This window comes from Gymnoscopelus microlampas (genome assembly GCF_963454915.1).
Source record: "Gymnoscopelus microlampas genome assembly, chromosome: 3".
In the NCBI taxonomy this organism is placed as follows: Eukaryota; Metazoa; Chordata; class Actinopteri; order Myctophiformes; family Myctophidae; genus Gymnoscopelus; species Gymnoscopelus microlampas.
This window is the reverse complement of record NC_139940.1, coordinates 29,521,222-29,541,199: the sequence shown is the minus strand read 5'-3', so window position 1 is coordinate 29,541,199 and position 19,978 is coordinate 29,521,222. Positions and strand designations below refer to the sequence as shown.

General features: G+C 42.6%; 1 protein-coding gene across 2 annotated transcripts in view; it reads right to left on the bottom strand.

The window, feature by feature from the left end:
* The window catches only part of col14a1a (collagen, type XIV, alpha 1a), a 187,695-nt gene that overhangs the window by 152,662 nt on the left and 15,055 nt on the right, over positions 1-19,978 (bottom strand). For both annotated transcript variants that reach the window (XM_084049635.1, XM_084049636.1), the window contains exons 3-5: positions 12,523-12,639; positions 8,697-8,840; positions 8,239-8,334 (exon numbers count right to left, since the gene is read on the bottom strand). In XM_084049635.1, coding sequence (XP_083905761.1) covers positions 8,239-8,334; positions 8,697-8,840; positions 12,523-12,639 — 357 coding nt within the window. The remainder of the gene's footprint in view (positions 1-8,238; positions 8,335-8,696; positions 8,841-12,522; positions 12,640-19,978) is intronic.

The following is a 19,978-nucleotide window of genomic DNA, read 5'->3' as shown; positions in this document are numbered from 1 at the left end:
TTGGCACTTCAGTGATGCTGGCGGAACTCGGCTTCGCCTCGTTCCTGACCGCATCACTGGCGTGCCAATAATGACGGTAAAGCACACCCTCTCGTGTAATATTGCTTAATTAGCGAGTGCTACTGAAACTTATTATCTGCAAAAGGAAGGAACAAGAAAACCAATCAAGGTCATCACTGATGACCTGGTGCTCTGATAGAAACTCCCTGGGGTGAACTTTGTAATGTAGCAACAGAGAGGAAAGGTGGGAGAGAGAGAGAAAGAGAAAGAGAGAGAGAGAGAGACACAGACAGACAGACAGACAGACAGACAGACAGACAGACAGACAGACAGACAGACAGACAGACAGACAGACGGAGACAGTCAGACAGACGGAGACGGAGACAGACAGACAGACAGAAAAAGTCCAACGCTAAAAAGAGAGCCGTAAATACAGAGAAAGAAGTCATGAGGGGATGCAGTAAAAAAACAAACAAGTGCAAGGTAAAAGAAACATCAAAGAGTGATCCAGTGATATGTGTGTGTGTGTGTGTGTGTGTGTGTGTGTGTGTGTGTGTGTGTGTGTGTGTGTGTGTGTGTGTGTGTGTGTGTGTGGCCGAAAGGCATGGTGAGAGAGTATGTTTTGCACCCTGTCCGTCCGTCCGTGTATCCGTCCATCCATCTGTCTGCGAGCAGCTAATCTCCGGCGCCATTGGCCCGATCACAGCGAAACTTTGCACACACACTCCGTGGATGCCAATTCCGAACAGATTTTTTTCCACATGGCGCCACCAGGAGGCGCTATAACAGGCTGTAATGTGTTTTTGCAAAACACATTTCTTTATATTACTCCTACTGATTTTGTCCAAATCTGTCAGATTTTCCTTATTCCATCCTGATTGGCTAAGATTGTCTTCCAAAGTTTGCAGAATTGGTCCGTTTTGAACAAAATGCCTCAAATCATGAACACAGCATGCAATTTCCTTGCAATTTTGCACACACATTCCCACTAGACAGGGTCAATTTTCAGAGAAGCATAACCCCGAAGGCATTTCGTGTTTATTTTTGGTATACAACATTTCTAGGGGTATTAAGGGGTGCTGAATCCAAATCTGCTGTATACCCAGCGCAAAAATGTCAATTAAGGCCTCAAAATTGAGAAATTCAACATGGCCGCCAGCGCCAGGACCTCTTTCCAAAAAAACAGGTGCTAAACCCACATTCTTTATTCTACTGACATGAAACTTTGCACAGAACATCTGCACTTATGGGGGAAGAAAGTAGGAATATAGCTGGGGTGCAACCATGAGAGTAACAGGGTGTTTTTGACTGTCTAACTGTAATCTTTGTATAGGCGAGGATACAAAAATGACATTTCTTCAGTGTTTGCAGGAATACTACAGCAATTTGGTAATAACTGTACAGTGTTGGACACCAACATTGGAATCCCCCAAGTCTTAGCTTTCTTCAGGTACCAAGTTTATGCCAGTAGCCCTTATAAGTCTGGATATATAAGCATTTTAGTGTAAGCATGCTGTTTTAGGAGAATTTTCAAAATACCCAGGGGGCAAAGGGGGGTATGCTGCATTTGCCCTGCTATAAAAGGTTGGCCACCAGAAATAATATCTATGACCCAGTAGGATCACAACCTATATGGACAACCCGGTCAATTTTTTGCTGGAAATCCAATATGGCCGCCTCAATATTGGCCCCTATCAGTACCCAGGGGCAAAGGGGGGTATGCTGCATTTGCCCTGCCATAAAAGGTTGGCCACCAGAAATAATATCTATGACCCAGTAGGATCACAACCTATATGGACAACCCGGTCAACTTGCTGCTGGAAATCCAATATGGCCGCCTCAATATTGGCCCCTATCAGAAAATAGCTTTGGCAATAACTTTTGAACCAGATGGGCTAGAAATAAAAACTTGGTGTCTATTTCATGGTTTCAGAGCATGAGAAACTCAATGGAATACTTATCTTTATGATTGGGTGTGTCTGGACCTTTAATTTGCATATTTCCAAGATGGACGCCACGCGAAAATGAGTTTTACTATGACTTTTACAGTGACAGCTGACTGTTATGGCAACATAGATGGCAGTCCAGAGACGGCATTCCTAAGAGAGCAGCTGCTGCTTTTTCAGGAATCATTGAATGGGCAACCAACTGCAGTCCTCTGGGCAACCTTCCTGGAGATGTCAGATATTCTCCAAAGGTTTATCTACTACGACCGGGAAGGTGACTGGACAGGACATCTCTGTGAATCAGCAAGAATGCTACCCTACCTCACTGCAGCAGGCCACTACAAGTACGGGCAGCAGTCTTTACCTCTGTATTTGGCTGAGATGAAGAAACTACCAGAAACAGCTTCAGAGGTACATGAAGCACTGATGGCAGGTGTATTTGTTGGCAGACGAGCAGATGGCAGCCACAACAGTGTTTATCTTGACATGCTACTGGAGCAGACCTATAATGCTGATGCCAACGAAGCAAGCGGTCTGGATGGCATTACACTCAGCCCTGCTGCCAGGACAAAAGGGGTCTACACAAAACCACTCACTGCAGCTGTCTCTGCAGAGCTCAAGTCTATGCTCCACCTCCACTCCTCCAACCCACACCATGAGTCTGGTCAGAGTCGTGTAATCCGGGATGCAGAGATGGTAGTCAAGGTCATGGCAGCAGTGGAGACCCATTTACAGTGAGCACATCATCCATGATCAACATATCTACAGGACAGTGTGCAGATTCCACAGTCAAGGACGACTTGATGAGTGTGAAAGAACTGGGTCTGAAGGCACTGTGTGAGTCACTGTCCAGTGAACAGAAGAAGACAAGCATAATGAAGCTTAACACTTTCCACACTCAAAACACAAAATCTAAAAAATCTAAGGGGAAAACCTCAGCACCTGGCAAGAGCAATGACATTACTGCCCTCCTGCGCATGACCCAAATCATAGCCAGTGGTGGAGAACTCAACCTTGTTGACTTTATAGGCAACCACGAGTGCAGTGACTTCCCCACTTCCCTCTTCCAGGAAGATGGCAGGATGAGAACAGGTACCAAGGCAAGCCTTGTGAAGGTCCTGAAAGAGGAGACCAAAGTTGCATGCATCCCTGACCTGCCTACAGAAGACAGAAAAACAGCAGTAGTTATTGATGCCATGTATGCCATTGGTCGTTCCTGAAAGGTGAAGTATTTGGAACAATCGCTGAACGATACCAACGTCTGCTGTTGAATGATGTGCCTGCTGGCACAGAGATCATTCACTTCTGTTGTGACTGGTACAGTGAACCTAGTCTTAAGACAGCTGAACAAGAACACAGATATGCTCGACCAAAACCTTCCAAAGACTATGAAGTCAGTATGCATTACACAGCTCCAGATCCTCAGGAGTTTTTTGCTGTGTCAGCTAACAAGGCAAACCTATTGAGTTTCCTCTGTGACGAATGGTGTGAAAATGAGAAACTTAAGTCGGCCCTTGGTCCAACACATCTTTACCTGGGTGGGGGGGTTTAAGGAAGAGACAAGGAGTGTGGTGATCAAGGAAGGGTCTATTGTAGATGTCCCTGCACTAGAATCCACACAACAGGAGGCTGATACAATAATAATACTCCACACCCTGTAAAGTGTCCAGAATGACAAAGTTGACAGAGTTGTCATCCATGCCAATGACACAGACATCATCATCATGTGCCTTTACTATGCAGCAACCCATCTCAGAGCATCTCCAGAGCTGTGGGTGAGAACAGAGCAAAATTCATACCTTCCTATCCATCAAATGGTATCAGCACTGGGGCTCGCACAGTGTCGTGCCCTGCCCTTTATCCATAGTTTAAGTGGCAGAGATACCACCAGCTATCCCTTCTTCACTGGGAAGAAGGCATGGTTCAAGGCCAGCATGCATCTGGATCTACCTGCACTTGAGGAGTTTGGTGAAAACTCTTCTGATTCCCTCTCAGATGACGTCATCAATCAGGCACGAGACCTCACAATTGCTGTATATACATCCAAAGCGGACCACCCGGAGGATTTTGACCTGAGTAAGCTTAGAGTGTACAAGTTCCTCAATAATAGATCAACCCTCTTAAAGCTGCTGCCCCTGACAGAGAATGAGACAGAGAATTGACCTGCAACTGAGAAGAGCTGCTCTAGCAACCATAATAGATAAATGTGCACATATCGCCAAGCCGGATATTCCTTCTTTCACAGAGTATGTATGGTCTCTCAGTGCTAGCAATGCAGTCCCCCTTGCATCTACCGAGCCAGCCTGGCCTGTGTCAATGAACAAGGCAATATCATGCAGCTGTATCAAAGGCTGCCAGAAAAACCTGTGCAAAGAAGGCAATTCCATGCTACTTAGGATGCCGTTGCCAGGGACTGGAGTTACGATGCAGCAGGATCAGTGCAACACATGACAACAGTGCCACTGAATAGCATTGTGCCATAGTATCATTGGTTTTAGAAGCAGGCAAGACAGCACCATAGAGGTCAAAATTAACCTTTTGTAGGCAACCTCAACTCCGCCTTTACTCTATTTGCCACTTAGTAGTCTATCTTTTGTTATGTTACTTGAATGCATTTTTGCAGTTTTTGGCAAGTCTTGGAGTGTGCATGTGTCTGTTTATATTGTATTTAGTTTATTAAAATGATACATAAGATACATTGTGGGCTTTTTCTCCGATTTTTCTCTGCAATCATCCCCACAACTATAGATCTATAAATCAATACATCTGAGGGAAAATGTAATACCATACATTATTTATGACTGCAGCCATATTGACAAAATAGAAATTAAAGCTCAAACTGACCAAATGTGTTCATATTGCTTAAAAAGCAGACTTTTTGTCATAACAGAACTCATTTTCGCGTGGCGTCCATCTTGGAAATATGCAAATTAAAGGTCCAGACACACCCAATCATAAAGATAAGTATTCCATTGAGTTTCTCATGCTCTGAAACCATGAAATAGACACCAAGTTTTTATTTCTAGCCCATCTGGTTCAAAAGTTATTGCCAAAGCTATTTTCTGATAGGGGCTAATATTGAGGCGGCCATATTGGATTTCCAGCAGCAAGTTGACCGGGTTGTCCATATAGGTTGTGATCCTACTGGGTCATAGATATTATTTCTGGTGGCCAACCTTTTATGGCAGGGCAAATGCAGCATACCCCCCTTTGCCCCCTGGGTATTTTGAAAATTCTCCTAAAACAGCATGCTTACACTAAAATGCTTATATATCCAGACTTATAAGGGCTACTGGCATAAACTTGGTACCTGAAGAAAGCTAAGACTTGGGGGATTCCAATGTTGGTGTCCAACACTGTACAGTTATTACCAAATTGCTGTAGTATTCCTGCAAACACTGAAGAAATGTCATTTTTGTATCCTCGCCTATACAAAGATTACAGTTAGACAGTCAAAAACACCCTGTTACTCTCATGGTTGCACCCCAGCTATATTCCTACTTTCTTCCCCCATAAGTGCAGATGTTCTGTGCAAAGTTTCATGTCAGTAGAATAAAGAATGTGGGTTTAGCACCTGTTTTTTTGGAAAGAGGTCCTGGCGCTGGCGGCCATGTTGAATTTCTCAATTTTGAGGCCTTAATTGACATTTTTGCGCTGGGTATACAGCAGATTTGGATTCAGCACCCCTTAATACCCCTAGAAATGTTGTATACCAAAAATAAACACGAAATGCCTTCAGCATTTTATACAAGCACATTTTCTGAAATTCTGCCTAGTCTACACTAGACTGAGGAAGAAATGCCACTTGAAAATTTTCAAATCAGCCTCATGGTGGTGCTATAACAGGCCGATTTGTGTTTTTACCTATAACTGCACCAATCTGAGTAAAACTTTGTATTCGCACTCCCTAGAGGCCAAGGAAAAACCTTTGCCCTGCATTTTTCACATCTGCCTATTATTTTTATAGTCATGTGATCAAGACGAATCTGTTTCATTTTTAATATTCCATCCTGATTGGCTAAGATTGACATCTAAAGTTTGCAGGAGTGGCCCGTTTGGAACAAAATGCTGCAAATCATGAACACAACGTCTGATTGCAGTGAAACTTTGCACGCACATTGGCGCTACATTGAGGGGCACATGCCACACTTTCAACATTGCCCTATTATAGCGCCACCAGGAGGCTGATTTTTGCAAAACAATTATTTTATATTACTCCTACAAATGTTGTCCTCCAAACATCACACAAATCGGTACACATGATCTCTTTAGTCAAGTCATCCAGACGGATCCGTCCGATTTTTCACATTACAGCTTGATTGCCGAATTCTGAACATTGCTGACCCACACTAACCTACCTGACCTGGCGGAGACCTGTGCTCCGAGGACCACTTTTTCTAGTTATTATTATTTTAACTACAGCACAAAGAAAAACTAACTGAAAAAAGCTTGATGAGGCGATGTCCAAGGGACAAATCCTTTGGTTTATTGTCTAAGTATAGACAATGTTTCCCAATGTTTGTGAGCATTGTATGCATGAGCAAGTGTGTACAATTTCATGGGTTTGGGTCCAACTCACAACGTATCACACATCCCTATTTCTCTCTTTCTCATCTCTCCTGTCACTCACCACCACTTTATAAATATCTAATAGAGTAAATCTTATTAAGTTGTTCATCTTTCAAGGATATGAGTCAGTTAAATAGATTTTTTGTTATTATATTATGAATATACTTCTAAACAAAAGTTTGTTTAAAAGTCTGTTTAGAAATACATGAATCCAAACAGCTGCATCAGCATAATGTGAAGTACACAATACAGTTATGCAGTTATAGTCAAATAATATTTTAAAGGCTTATGGATGATAGAAATGTTGTGTTTTATAGAGCAAATGGAATTTTGCAACCACATTCAATAATTGCCTTTTTCTGAATGCCTATCTGTGTGTATCTATGACAGGGAGATGACAGATGAATGCCTAGACTGTGTGTATCTATACTTTTTTGGTGCAAATAATCCCCAAATAATCATGCACCCTAAAATAATAAGCAGCTTTATAGCAAATGCCCTTAAATAATAGGTAACTTACCACCAAGTAATGAGATTTTCGGTTTATGTACACTTTTGACTGGGAGGCAGTGGAAAAATGTCAGAGAGTGTCTTTTAATCTTATAAAAACAATCATGTTCACACATAAGCAGCAGTTAGAGCCAGCCACAAGGATCATTCACATCTAGATCCGCACGCGCGCACGCACGCACGCGCGCACGCATGCACGCACGCACGCACGCACGCACGTACGCACGCACACACGCACATGCAGCACCATATTATAAGTAAGCCCTGGTTTCCTGGCCGAAGGTTCCATCCTCACCAAGCCGCTGATTACACAAGCCACCAATGGATAAAGAGTAATTCACACACAAACACACACACAAATGCACACGCGCACACAGCCAAGGAGATTCAATAAAAGCCAAAGCATTCCTTCCTTCTCTCACATTTCATACAGTAGAGGGTGAAATATTACTCAGTTCAATGAGAGGATATTATTGCTGCCAACTGGATGCCTCTGCTTCAATAACAAACTGAAGACAGACAGTGTGCTGTACATCAATGAGAGAGGAGTGAAAGAAAGAGAGAGAGAGAGAGAGAGAGAGAGAGAGAGAGAGAAATTGTGTGTGTGTGTGTGTGTGTGTGTGTGTGTGTGTGTGTGTGTGTGTGTGTGTGTGTGTGTGTGTGTGTGTGTGTGTGTGTGTGTGTGTGTGTGTGTGTGTGTGTGTGTGTGTGTGTGTGTGTGTGTGTGTGTGTGTGTGTGTGTGTGTGAAGAGGAGGGCATGAAAGAGAGAGTGGGAGCGAGAGAGACATGGAGACAAGTAAAAGAACTGACATGTAACCAGACAGACAAATAGTTAGAAACTGCATGTGAGACAGTGAGTGTGTGTGAGAGACAAAGGTAGACAGAAAGCTAAAGTCAATCAGTTTAAATGACACACACAAAGACCCGCTCAGAGACAGACACAACTCTGCATGGTGGAATGACTGCACAGTGGGATCCAACTGGACATGGAAAGACACCAGGCTCATATTCATGACTCTTCCCAGCCTTGGCACTGGCTTCAAAGACGGTATTTAAGACAGTTTGGCCTACGTCCAGAGCTCTTTAATGGCACCTGAATGCCTCCTTAAATGGACTACCACTCTGTCACGGTATTCCTACTCTGACCTGAGATTAGATTTGTGCTTTTTGCCTTCCACCCTTGGAAACAGTGTTTGCGTGTATTTGTCCTACCTCCAGATATCTCGTTGGCATCTTCAGGAGGTACGAGTGTCTCTTTCAGCTTCTGGGGCTGTGTCTCCTCCGCTCTGTTATTATTACCATCGTCAGCTATGGTAAAGAGAAACAGTTACATTAGAAGAGAGGACAGCAGCATATATTGTAAGTACAGACAATTCTGGGCTTCTCGACACTCTCGAGGAAGGTGAGAGGAAGACATCACAGTTGAGAACGACAGATTGGGATGAGTCGTTTAGTCCATGTGGGATTAAATGTTGTCAGTGACAACATTTTTATTTTAATTATTACCAAAGAGGATGATACAAAAAAATAGGAAGAAGATAATAAAATATGGTAAATATATTTAATAGGCTATCTCATCCATTACTGTTAACAGTCACAGCTGTAGGGGAGAGATGTGCCATGGAATAGAATAAAAGAAAAAAGAAACAGAACAAAACAGATCAGAATACCTTTATGTCTGCCTTGTAGTGGTCTGCTCTGTTGGCTGCCAGTGACAGCAATGACATTGACAATGTAGTCCTTAGTATGATCATAGTCTGTTATCACTACCTTAGTCTCTGTTTTAGCTATACTGATCTCTCTCTGCTTGCCACCTGGTAGAGACAGACAGGGTGAGAGAGAGAGAGAGAGAGAGAGAGAGAGAGAGAGAGAGAGAGAGAGAGAGAGAGAGAGACACAGACAGACAGACAGACAAACAGACAGACAGACAGACAGACAGACAGACAGACAGACAGACAGACAGAAACAAGACAGGCAAAAATGTTAATTGATGTGCTGTATGGAGATTTTGTTCATCGTGTCCATTGATCTTGTTGCCAGTCCGTTGCTGAATAAAACACTGCATTTCTTATTTCCATGACTGATCTCTGCTGAAGTGCTGATTAGCATTCTATTTCACACATTCAGACCAGGTCGCAGAGTTTAAGGTCGAAGCCATTCTGTGTGAAGTAGAGTGCTTCGGTGTGTGTGTGTGTGTGTGTGTGTGTGTGTGTGTGTGTGTGTGTGTGTGTGTGTGTGTGTGTGTGTGTGTGTGTGAGGCTGTCCTCCCCTTAGCAGTTAATCCCCATCAGGTCACATTATCGACTCATTTAGATTTAGACCCTGCAGAATGTGTGCACGTATGTGTGTGTGTGTGTGTGTGTGCGTGCGCACGTGTGCGTGCGCACGTGTGCGTGCGCACGTGTGTGTGTGTGTGTGTGTGTGTGTGTGTGTGTGTGTGTGTGTGTGTGTGTGTGTGTGTGTGTGTGTGTGTGTGTGTGAATGCTTCCTCAGCTGTTCCCTGCCATGGCCGTGTAGAAGGTGATGAGTAATGCACTACAGAGAAGGCAGATAGATACCACTGACTGAGATGACAGGTGAGGCAGGGAGACTACATGGATCAGTGCTAATGAAACAAATTGGAATCCTAACTGACAATCAGCTCATAGCCTTATACAGTGGGGGATTTGTCTCATTTTAAATTCGTAAGCCTGAATGAATTTGATTGTCTGCTTTTTCTTGAAAGGTTTGACTTGTAGTTGTAAAAATGAAAAATAAACCATGGTGTATATAGTCAAAATAAAATGTAATGTGTCACTGATCAAAAATAAGCAAAAGCATTATATGATATACTAAATCATTGTACAGATATAAAGCCTGCTGCTGTGTGACAGTGTTTCAACAGGAAAAACATCACATAGCATTTAGCGTTTTTTAACCGGGTGGGTAGTAATGATTAGGCCTACATAGTTTGTTTTTCCTGAACATCCGACATGAAAGGTGGAGATAAAGAGGAATGACTGTTAAACCTTTACCAGAAAATTCCATAATCACAATAACTGTCCTTCAATTCACAGGACAAGGAATACATTTGGGCTTATATGGTGTCAAGTTAAAGGATATTTCACAATGCTGCTGGAGTTAGACTAGGTACTGTAGGTAACTAGGCGGGTAAGCATCTACAATAAAATGATCTTTAGTTATTTCTCCTCATTATGCATGTGTCAATAAACTGTAAACTGTACAAGACAGTGTTACTGAGTTACCATCAGTAACACTGGTTCTAAAATTGGGGTCAGGGGACCCCCAGGGGTCCTTGGGGGGGGGGGGGGGGGGGGGGGGGTCCATCCATGCCACAAAGTATTTTCAGATGGGTGTCTGTAGCCAAATACATATTAATCCATTCCAGGGGTCCTTGACGTGAAAGAATGTGAGAACCACTGCCTTAATCCATGTTTATTTTATCTCGACCAGTTTCTCAACTGCTCTTCTAATGCAAGTGTCCCTTTTCTTTCATCCACTCTTCAGGATAACATTTGATCATGGATTTAATCCATGGAAACAGTCTGTGTATGTATTTTTCCTTCCGTACTATGCGTGGGTAAGCAGGTGTGTGTGTGTGTGTGTGTGTGTGTGTGTGTGTGTGTGTGTGTGTGTGTGTGTGTGTGTGTGTGTGTGTGTGTGTTTGTACGCGTGCGTGCACGAATGCACGCGTGTGCGCCCATGCGTGCATGCGTGTTTCCCCTTGTGACTGATAATAGGTTCCCTACTCCCTGATAGTCACACTAGTTATCCTACTCACTGGACCACCCAGTAGGTACCCACTGCTTTATTCTGGTTCACACACACACACACAAACACACACACACACACACACACACACACACACACACACACACACACACACACACACACACACACACACACACACACACACACACACACACACACACACACGCACACACACACGCACACGCACGCACGCACACGCACACGCACACGCACGCACATAACTGAGGCACGTCATGTGTTTTCACACATGATCAATACGTTTTCCTCTCAGCTATATGCTCTAACATCAAATTGAAGTGATGTGGAGTGACACAAAAGCCATCACATTAAAACTGATAACATCTCATGTACCTGCACAGTAAAAATCATCTGTTCATTGAACGTTGAGAAAATTAGAAGTTGACTCAAAGTAGAAATTGACTCAAATGAACAAATCCGTTCATTTGGGTGAGTTTGTACATTTACACTCTCGGATGCAGTCACAGCATATTTTGTGACTCCTGCTATCGCTTGACCAAACTGTTGTCAAACGATATTTCTTGTGCCTTCTGGGGACTGAAAAGAGAACGAAATATGAACACTTCCAAATGATTCCCCTTGTGCATCATTGTGCGTGAAGGAATAGAATAGCTGTGATTTGTTACACTATGTAAAAGAGTGTGTAGTAAAGATTAGGACTCCCACAGTGGTTACATCTGTAAATGTCTTAGTCCACTGAACCATGGAACATCCCTAAAGCTTTAGTAACGTACTGTTGTGGGTCTGAAATCAGCTCAGCAGAGAGCTGACACCGTAAATACAGACATCTGGTACTGTTTACAAAATTTCTCTCTCCCCCTCTCTCTCTCACTCACACACGCACGCACACACACACACACACACACACACATTTACACATACGTACACACACACAGACACTAACATACTGTCACTCTCAGTCATACTATAGTGACGAGTTGAGGCAACATGTGACCACGCGTCACCCGTTTGACAGGATGGGATCCGCTGTCATGTAATTTTTCAACGCCTTGGTAGCCCCCCCACACTAGAATGCGCAAGTGAGGTTCTCAGTCCCAACCCGTAATAGGTTGACTCGTCGACACTTAAAAGAAGGCAATGATGGTAATGACGAAAACCTTTGTTGGTAACGGTATGGAGCCAGGGAATCAATGATGGTCAACAGTTATATAGGATGGATAACTTCTATAATGGCAACCACTTTATACAGTACTAATGTATCCTACTGTTCAGCGGTCTTTCAACCGCCCTAAACTGAACTTCAGCAACAAGGCCTTAGTCAATACTTACTGAAAGTATTGACTCCCACTGTCCTGTCCAGTACTGTACTGTATGCCTATCAGACCCTCTTTAAGGCTGCTGACACAGTCCTTGTACTGTACCTACAAGGAAAACTCTTTGTCCAAAATCTGGCAAACGTATGAGGCAGGAACTTGGAGTTCGTCTACATCTCTCAAGAGTCTAATCCCCTCAAAGGAGCTTAGATATGGGATAAATTACATAATGCCACCTGATAGATGCCAAGTGTACTGTGTGTGTGTGTGTGTGTGTGTGTGTGTGTGTGTGTGTGTGTGTGTGTGTGTGTGTGTGTGTGTGTGTGTGTGTGTGTGTGTGTGTGTGCTGTGTGTGTGTGTGTGTGTGTGTGTGTGTGTGTGTGTGTGTGTGTGTGTGTGTGTGTGTGTGTGTGTGTGTGTGTGCGTGTCGTACCTGGTACACTGTTGAAGAGAAACCTGTAGCTGTCAATATCTCCTTTGGGCTCTTTCCAGGAGACATGAAGTTTGCTGGAGCCCAGCACTTTGAAACGCAACCTTCTTGGCACTGGCACTGAAACAAAATCAACCATAACATCACTTAACAATCCTGAAATCATGAATCATACATTGATATATTCATATGTTGATATTTCCCAAACACCTATTTTGGGCATGTTATTATAGGTCAAGATAGTCAATCTACAAAAAAATCTAACCGATCTACAAGCTCACAACATAACATGTTGCGACGCCGACGCGTTGTGCGCTTGTACAATGGCTTTTTTGCCGATAGTTCGTCCCCAGAATAGGGACGCAAGGGTTCATGTACAGTAGTTAAATGGTTAATGTGACGTTAATATGAATCCGTGGGTCAGTTAAGAAAGTAGACCAGCACCCTGACAAGCCCCAAAACATCCCAAATCCATGGGATGGATTTAGAGATGAAGGGATAGGTAGGTAAGTGGAATCACAAATCACTGTACTGTTTGACTTATGAATTATTCATGAATAAACAAAGGCCATTTTCACACTCTTTCCCCAATTTTTTCACATTAACTTTGAAGAATTCTCAAGTACCTGCAAAGATGACAGCATTACATTAAGGTTGACATGGCACACACTCACAGTGCATTGGCAGCCTGAGTTTGTGTTTAGCTCATAATGGTGTGAAAACGGTTTACACATGAACAGATTTAGAACCTATATCCAGTCAAATTCTGCTCACAAGTTACACTCCAAGGGAAAGTGATAGTCGTGAGGATGATTTGAATATCCATTATAAGGCAATGAGATCACCTAAAAAAAGCAGATGTTTGTGTGTGTGTGTGTGTGTGTGTGTGTGTGTGCGTGCGTGCGTGTGTGTGTTACCATGTGTGTCTGTGTATGCATCTGTGCATGTACTGTATGCATGTGTATGCATACATCTGTATAGTATGTGTGTATGTGTGTCTTTATGGCTGATGTATATTCCTGATCTACGTTTTTAAGGTCATGGAGAATCAATAGGTATGTGTGTCCTCTGCAGGACAATATACTTTCTAGGGAAAAGATTAGCAGTGGGCCAGTTTAAAATGATTACAGTGTGACACATGAAACACATCACAGACAAACAGATGGCATTCTCTGTGTGTGTGTGTGTGTGTGTGTGTGTGTGTGTGTGTGTGTGTGTGTGTGTGTGTGTGTGTGTGTGTGTGTGTGTGTGTGTGTGTGTGTGTGTGCACGCGCGCGCGTGCATGTGTGTGTGTGTGTGTGTGTGTGTGTGTGTGTGTGTGTGTGTGTGTGTGTGTGTGTGTGCGTGCCACTGAAAGATAGAGAGAGGCACAAAAAGACAGTAGCACAAAAAAGAAAAATAGCAAAAGCCTGAGAGATTGAAAAGGAAAGAGCATCAACTCAGAAAAGGCACAGAAGCTGTGGACATAATCTTACAGTATGTGACACAAGTCACTATTTCACCGTGATGCTATACCATCTAGTAGTATGTTAGTTGTTACAAAGTCACCAACAGGAGCCACATACTGTACTGCACTGCTAATATAATCCCACACAAGGTTTTACCAACCAGCAATCACCATTATATATAGTTGGTTGTATCCATCCAGTATTAGTATGCAATTGTGCAGACATATTTACCTGTCAACACTCTGTAATAAATCTGTAATGAAATATTATCAGCTGAATATACCTCACTCGTTAGAGCCACTTTTTAAGAGAGTCGTTTTTGTCCTTTAGTTGGTGGAAAAGTTTGCCAGTAGCTGTGTCTAATTGTTTCAACAATGTTCCTCCAACAATGTAAACAAGCTACTTCAGGGACATAATGTGGAAGAACCGATACAAAAACATATTAAATAACCTATTAAATTAAATGTAAATGACTACACCAAACACACAGCACTTAAACCTCCTAAACCCCATTCGAGGGCAATTTTGTGAACACCGGCACCATTTGAATGATGCCAATTAAGAGTCCTGGCATGTAAATCTATGGATTTAGTCATAATCTGTCAGTAGAGAATAAAGGAAAATGGCTGGAGAAAACAGTGATCTGACAAACCTTGAGTGCACACTGCAGTGCAGGGTTTTCTTGCGCTGATTAGAAAAGACCTCAAAATGTTTTGGTTGAAAATTCCATTCAGATGATTAGCTGGGGACACTGTCATGTCCTTATGACTTTTTTATGGGTTTTTATAGGTTGTGACCACACTGTACTGTTACTGACATACAGTACAGTATGCACTGCGGCGCGACAGCCGAGCTAACAACGCTGCAGAGCTCAAGACCCTGATGCTAGACAGAAGGGTGTGGAGGGCAGCGATTCACAAGTCCCAAGTTGGTGTTGGCTAGAGCGCACGCTCGCGTCGCATCACACTGACATGTAAGGACACTGTTTTCTTTGTACTGTATGTAAATCATCAGGTATTAACAGGTTATAACCACGCTGTGATGTTACTTAAGGTCACGGTCCTCTTTATACGTACATGCATCCTCAACTTATATCAGGTTATAACCATCCTGTTCTATTACTTAAAGAGGTGGTGCCATGGTTTTGCACTTTTTCTGTTTTTCATGTGTCTATGAGGTTGATAGAACTTCATTAAGCCCCCTGGTGGTGTTTTTATGGTGTTTTATGTCTTCTCTGACTATTTTGAGTTTCTACCTGGAGGCTGAAACCTTGAGGGTCAAACGTGCCAATAGAAAAACAGACCTTTAATGACACAGTAAAATTGTACCCTCCCCCTCATTATCATAACACAACAGGTGTGGGCATGAGGAGGAGGGACTAGGACAGGTGGGTGGTGCTAAGGTGGTGGAGGAGGTGCTAAGGTGAGAACCAGGTATACTTAATGAACTGGAGGCGTGTCCACATAAAAACATAATTTTAACAATTTCTGTACACTTTTTTGAAAAAAATCTTCCTCCTAGTATAACCATAATACCTGATGATTATGTTTTTTGGGGGGGGGGGGGGAATCACTGAAAATCACGGCACCCCGTCTTTAAAGATTCTGTACTCTTATACAGCATGTGCATCAGGTTATAACCATGTTACAGTTATTATGGCACTGCTGTTGAAACATTATGTTAAATATGAAATTATTTATGTTTATTGAAGGCCATTACCTCTGACATAATTGCTGCATGATTTTACTTATACAGTAGAAATAAGTGAATATAATTTAGAAGGGATAGGGCCAAATTTCAGGCACCCGGGCCAACTGTGTTAGATAAGTGGTGCAAGCCATTTTGGGCAAACATTCAGTGAAAATAGCAGCTCACAATGTGTCGCAAGTCAACTTGCTGTGAGCTTGTAGAATGGCTAATCCCTGACTTTTACCAATCTTTTCTTTATCTTACATTGCATTAACCAAAACCATTTCAGCAATTCAATACAGTAATACTATATCACTTTTGCTTTTCTTCACTGGTCAGTACATGCCAGCTAGTTAATGCTTAAGCACAGGGTGAAATGTAAAAAATACTGTATACAATTAAAGTCTATGAATGATTTAAGTCTTTGACAGCAGGGCAGAAAATATAATTTAAGATGTTTGATGGCATATGAGGTTGACAGACACAGTTCTAATAACCATGTGAAAATGGCCTTAAATGCGCCATTTTACTCTTGACTGTGCATGTCAGTGGGGCAATCTCAACCATTCACACATCTCTCTCTCACACACACACACACACGTAAGTTGGTCTAAAAAGATGGAGCATGGAAAGGTGCAATCAATGTGCAACAGTATCTTCTTTATGAGCGTATAAGGACTGTGCTAAGCCTCTGATGCCTTATACCGTATAAGATGTCTTATTGCTATTTTAAGTGTGCAATGTCTTATACAGTAGAAAGTGAAATGGGCCACTGTCTGTGATTATTACATGAAACATGAAAAATATACATTTGCTCCATTTTCATTACCTCATCTGATGGGATCGATATGATCACAGTATTATCAGTATATACAGCAGTATAGTATGTCTAATATTATTATCATATTATATATAACAATATTTTGTATATAAACATTAATACATTTTATTACCATCGGTGATAATATTCTACCCAAATAGATAAACTGCAGTAATGAGGAATGAAACTGAATAGTCCAGTCATGCCATTACACATATTTAAACAGCTTCGTGAGGCTGGTGGTGTGTGTGTCAGTGAATACTGAGTGAGGCTATGGGATGAGATGTTTGGGGAAATGATATCTAAAAAGAAAACCTCTGAGAAGCACGATTACACAACCAATCAAGGTGAGCAAAACAACAATCCTTGAACTTTTCATTTGCCAAAAAAAATAGCAGATTTGATGGTAACTTTAGGTCATCCTGCCAGGCTGTGATGGACATCTGTCATCTAGCATGACCTCGAGATGGCTGCTGTCCCTATGCACTCCCTGTTGCTGTGAGTCACAGCTGTGCTCCTTTTCTTTTCTTTTTTCCAAACTTCCCTTGAGTTCAATTGGAGGCATATCACAATCTGTCATTAGCTTGGGAATAGCCTTGTCCAACATACCAATGAACATCCCTATAACACCTGCCAGGCAACATTTTGCTTCCCCAGGGTTCTGGCTGGTATAAATTGCACGCAAGTGCAGCTCCATGGATCATTATAGAACACACTCATGTTTATTAATAGTAAAGGGAAGGACCAGTTCAATCTATCTATCAAAATCCAGTTCATTTGCAATTTTCAGCGTAACCCTTGGGTCAATCGCAAATTGTCATGGATAAACCCATGACTACTTTATACTAGCCACCTCTGTGGCTGTTGCTATTAAAGACATGTCTGAAGACACATATATCATGCCTAATGGTGCATGAGTGGTCTTTCAATCAAAGGCTCACAAAAACCTGCACTGTAATATAGAGGAGGTTTGGAGCCCTGAAGTTTGGATAGGTCAGGTGGAACGTTACAAATACTACAGCCCTCAGAAGGTTGGAGCATTCTGTGTGCTGCATAACATTTCCATGCGTCATGGATGTGTTGGACATTGAGGACACATTACAGGACATGATGCTGTCGATGCCAATGAACACAGAAGCACCAGCAGCAGCATGGGTGAGGAGGGTTCAGCTGGCATGGGAGCTGTTACATCTGTGGCCTGGAAAGCATATGGAATGGTTTATTGGATTGAACATGCATATTCATCCAATACTGCCTTTATCTGGTTTTAGTTTCCATATGATCCACTGATTAATTCATATTTAACAATATGAGGATTATTCCTACGTATTCTTCATCATTTAAGGTACAGTGGCTGGGTGTCAATAGTTTGATAAATAGATCGATGCATATTTTATCTGCTTCATGAATGACACCATTGTTAAGACTGTGTAAATATCGCACTTAGTTGTTCTTCCTCCTTGGGTTCGCAGGCGGTTAACACCGTGACAGAACTGGCCATGGTCAGCTGAGTCCAGGAGCAGCTGGGGGCAGTGTGTGCGTGACAGATCAGGTGGATGGAGCAGATACAGAGGTCAGAGGAGGCCGTGTTGCAGGAAGAAGGCGCTCAACTGTTTCAAAGAGCCTTCCCAGATTATCCGTGATGTGACTGAGGGGGCACAGAAGCATCTCACTGCAGCTAAAGGCTCTGTCCACGTGCCTAACACGTCACCTGATTCCACCCAATGTCCTTTACAGCATGTCAAAACCACACTGCTGGAGCTCAAAGGAATGGATGGTCCTCGTGGCCGTGTTGTAATCTGTCGGCTCATCTCTCCCCTCGAACTGGATTTGTTGATCCCCATCTATTCCCTCTCCACATCTACCCCTTGCTCCTGGTTGCTGGGTCCAGTTTCAGGATCTGCAGCCAGCAGATCTACTGTACATGACCTTCGCAGCTTTAATTTAATGTATGGTTTAGTTAAAAAGTGCAATAATCTTAACCCATTGAGACCTGATCTACAAGCTCGTAGCTTGTATATCTGCTATTTTTGAATAGCCCAAAGTGTGAAATAATGCTTTTTAGCTCAAATCTAAAAATGACACAGTTCCAGGTCTTAATGGGTTAAATAAACCATTTGTATACCAAGTCTGCTTGGTTTGTAAACACTGTACACATTCATTGATATCATTGTATTAGCTTGGATCCCCACTTCTACCCCCACCCCTTTCCCCCAAACCCCTCAATGCTGTCTGTAGTGCGGTTAGAGACAACAATATCTTCTGATCAGATCCTCCGTGGTCCTAGGCAGTCCTTCTCCTTTTTGCTTCTTCTTCTTCTGACATCACTGTAGTGCTTTCTGCAATGACCGACTGTCCTAGTGATGCCCGAAAACAACACATACTCCTCCCACACATTCCTCACCTCGAGTCGAGGGGTTTTGGTGGAACGGTATTACTCCCATAAATTCTATGCTTGCATGCTTTAACCTTGCACACGAGCGAGCAACCTTTTGAGTTCTCTGAAACTCTTCCACCATGACAATAGCAATAGAACAATGTGCTGTATTGATTATAAGGGTCGATATAAAAGCACAATTATGGTTTATCCAGTTTTCACACTTAAAGTGCTGGATACTGAATTGAGACATCCTGTGACTCCCCCTCTGCCACATGCTGATGTATCACTCTACATGTCAGTGGGGCCAGAGGATGCCTTGGCTCCACACTCCTGACCTATTGACCCTCAAGAATATTCCTGAAGACATGGGACATGGAAGTCACATCAAATGTTGCAAACGCAAGTTTTGACATTAACCGTCCTTAATTCAGGACTCACGTTTGAAGTGCAAGCAATTAAAAACTGATACGTTCAGGTGGCGTTTTGTCTCCAGCAGTTCAAACCAATGTGAGACACAGACTCACAGCCCTGAATTGAAGGATCTTGTATTATAATACTGTTTCCCTTTATTGGATTATGTTGCCATCCCAAAGATCACACCCTGACTTATTGATAACCTTATATGTCATAATGTTTGATATATTTAATTCATTTAATCATTTTAATTCATTAATCATTCACTATTTTTGCTTTTTCCAAGTTACTCATCATAGTTTACTGCGCTGGATTCAATGGTTTGTAATAATTGTGTAAGTTAGAATAGACACAATTACCTGATTAGGTGTAATATGAGCCATGAGCAGTGACTTAATGTACCACTAAATCTTCCCAAAGATGGACATTTCTCCTTTGGACCATCGTTGCCTCACAAGACGTGTACTGGGTGCAAAGCCCTCCTCTTCATGTCTTCAGTGGCCTGAAGGCCATGCTACGTCTGGCTCTAACTAGATGCTCTTGATGTTCAGTATCACTGGAGATCATTGATGATCACTAGTGGCCGCAATGCCATAACACTGGCTCTGCCCACAGCCCGATGCGTCAGAAACGCCTGTACTTCCTGCGGAGACTGAAAAAAGTGAATTCCCCCTCCTCTATCATGACATCCTTCTATAGAGGAACCAT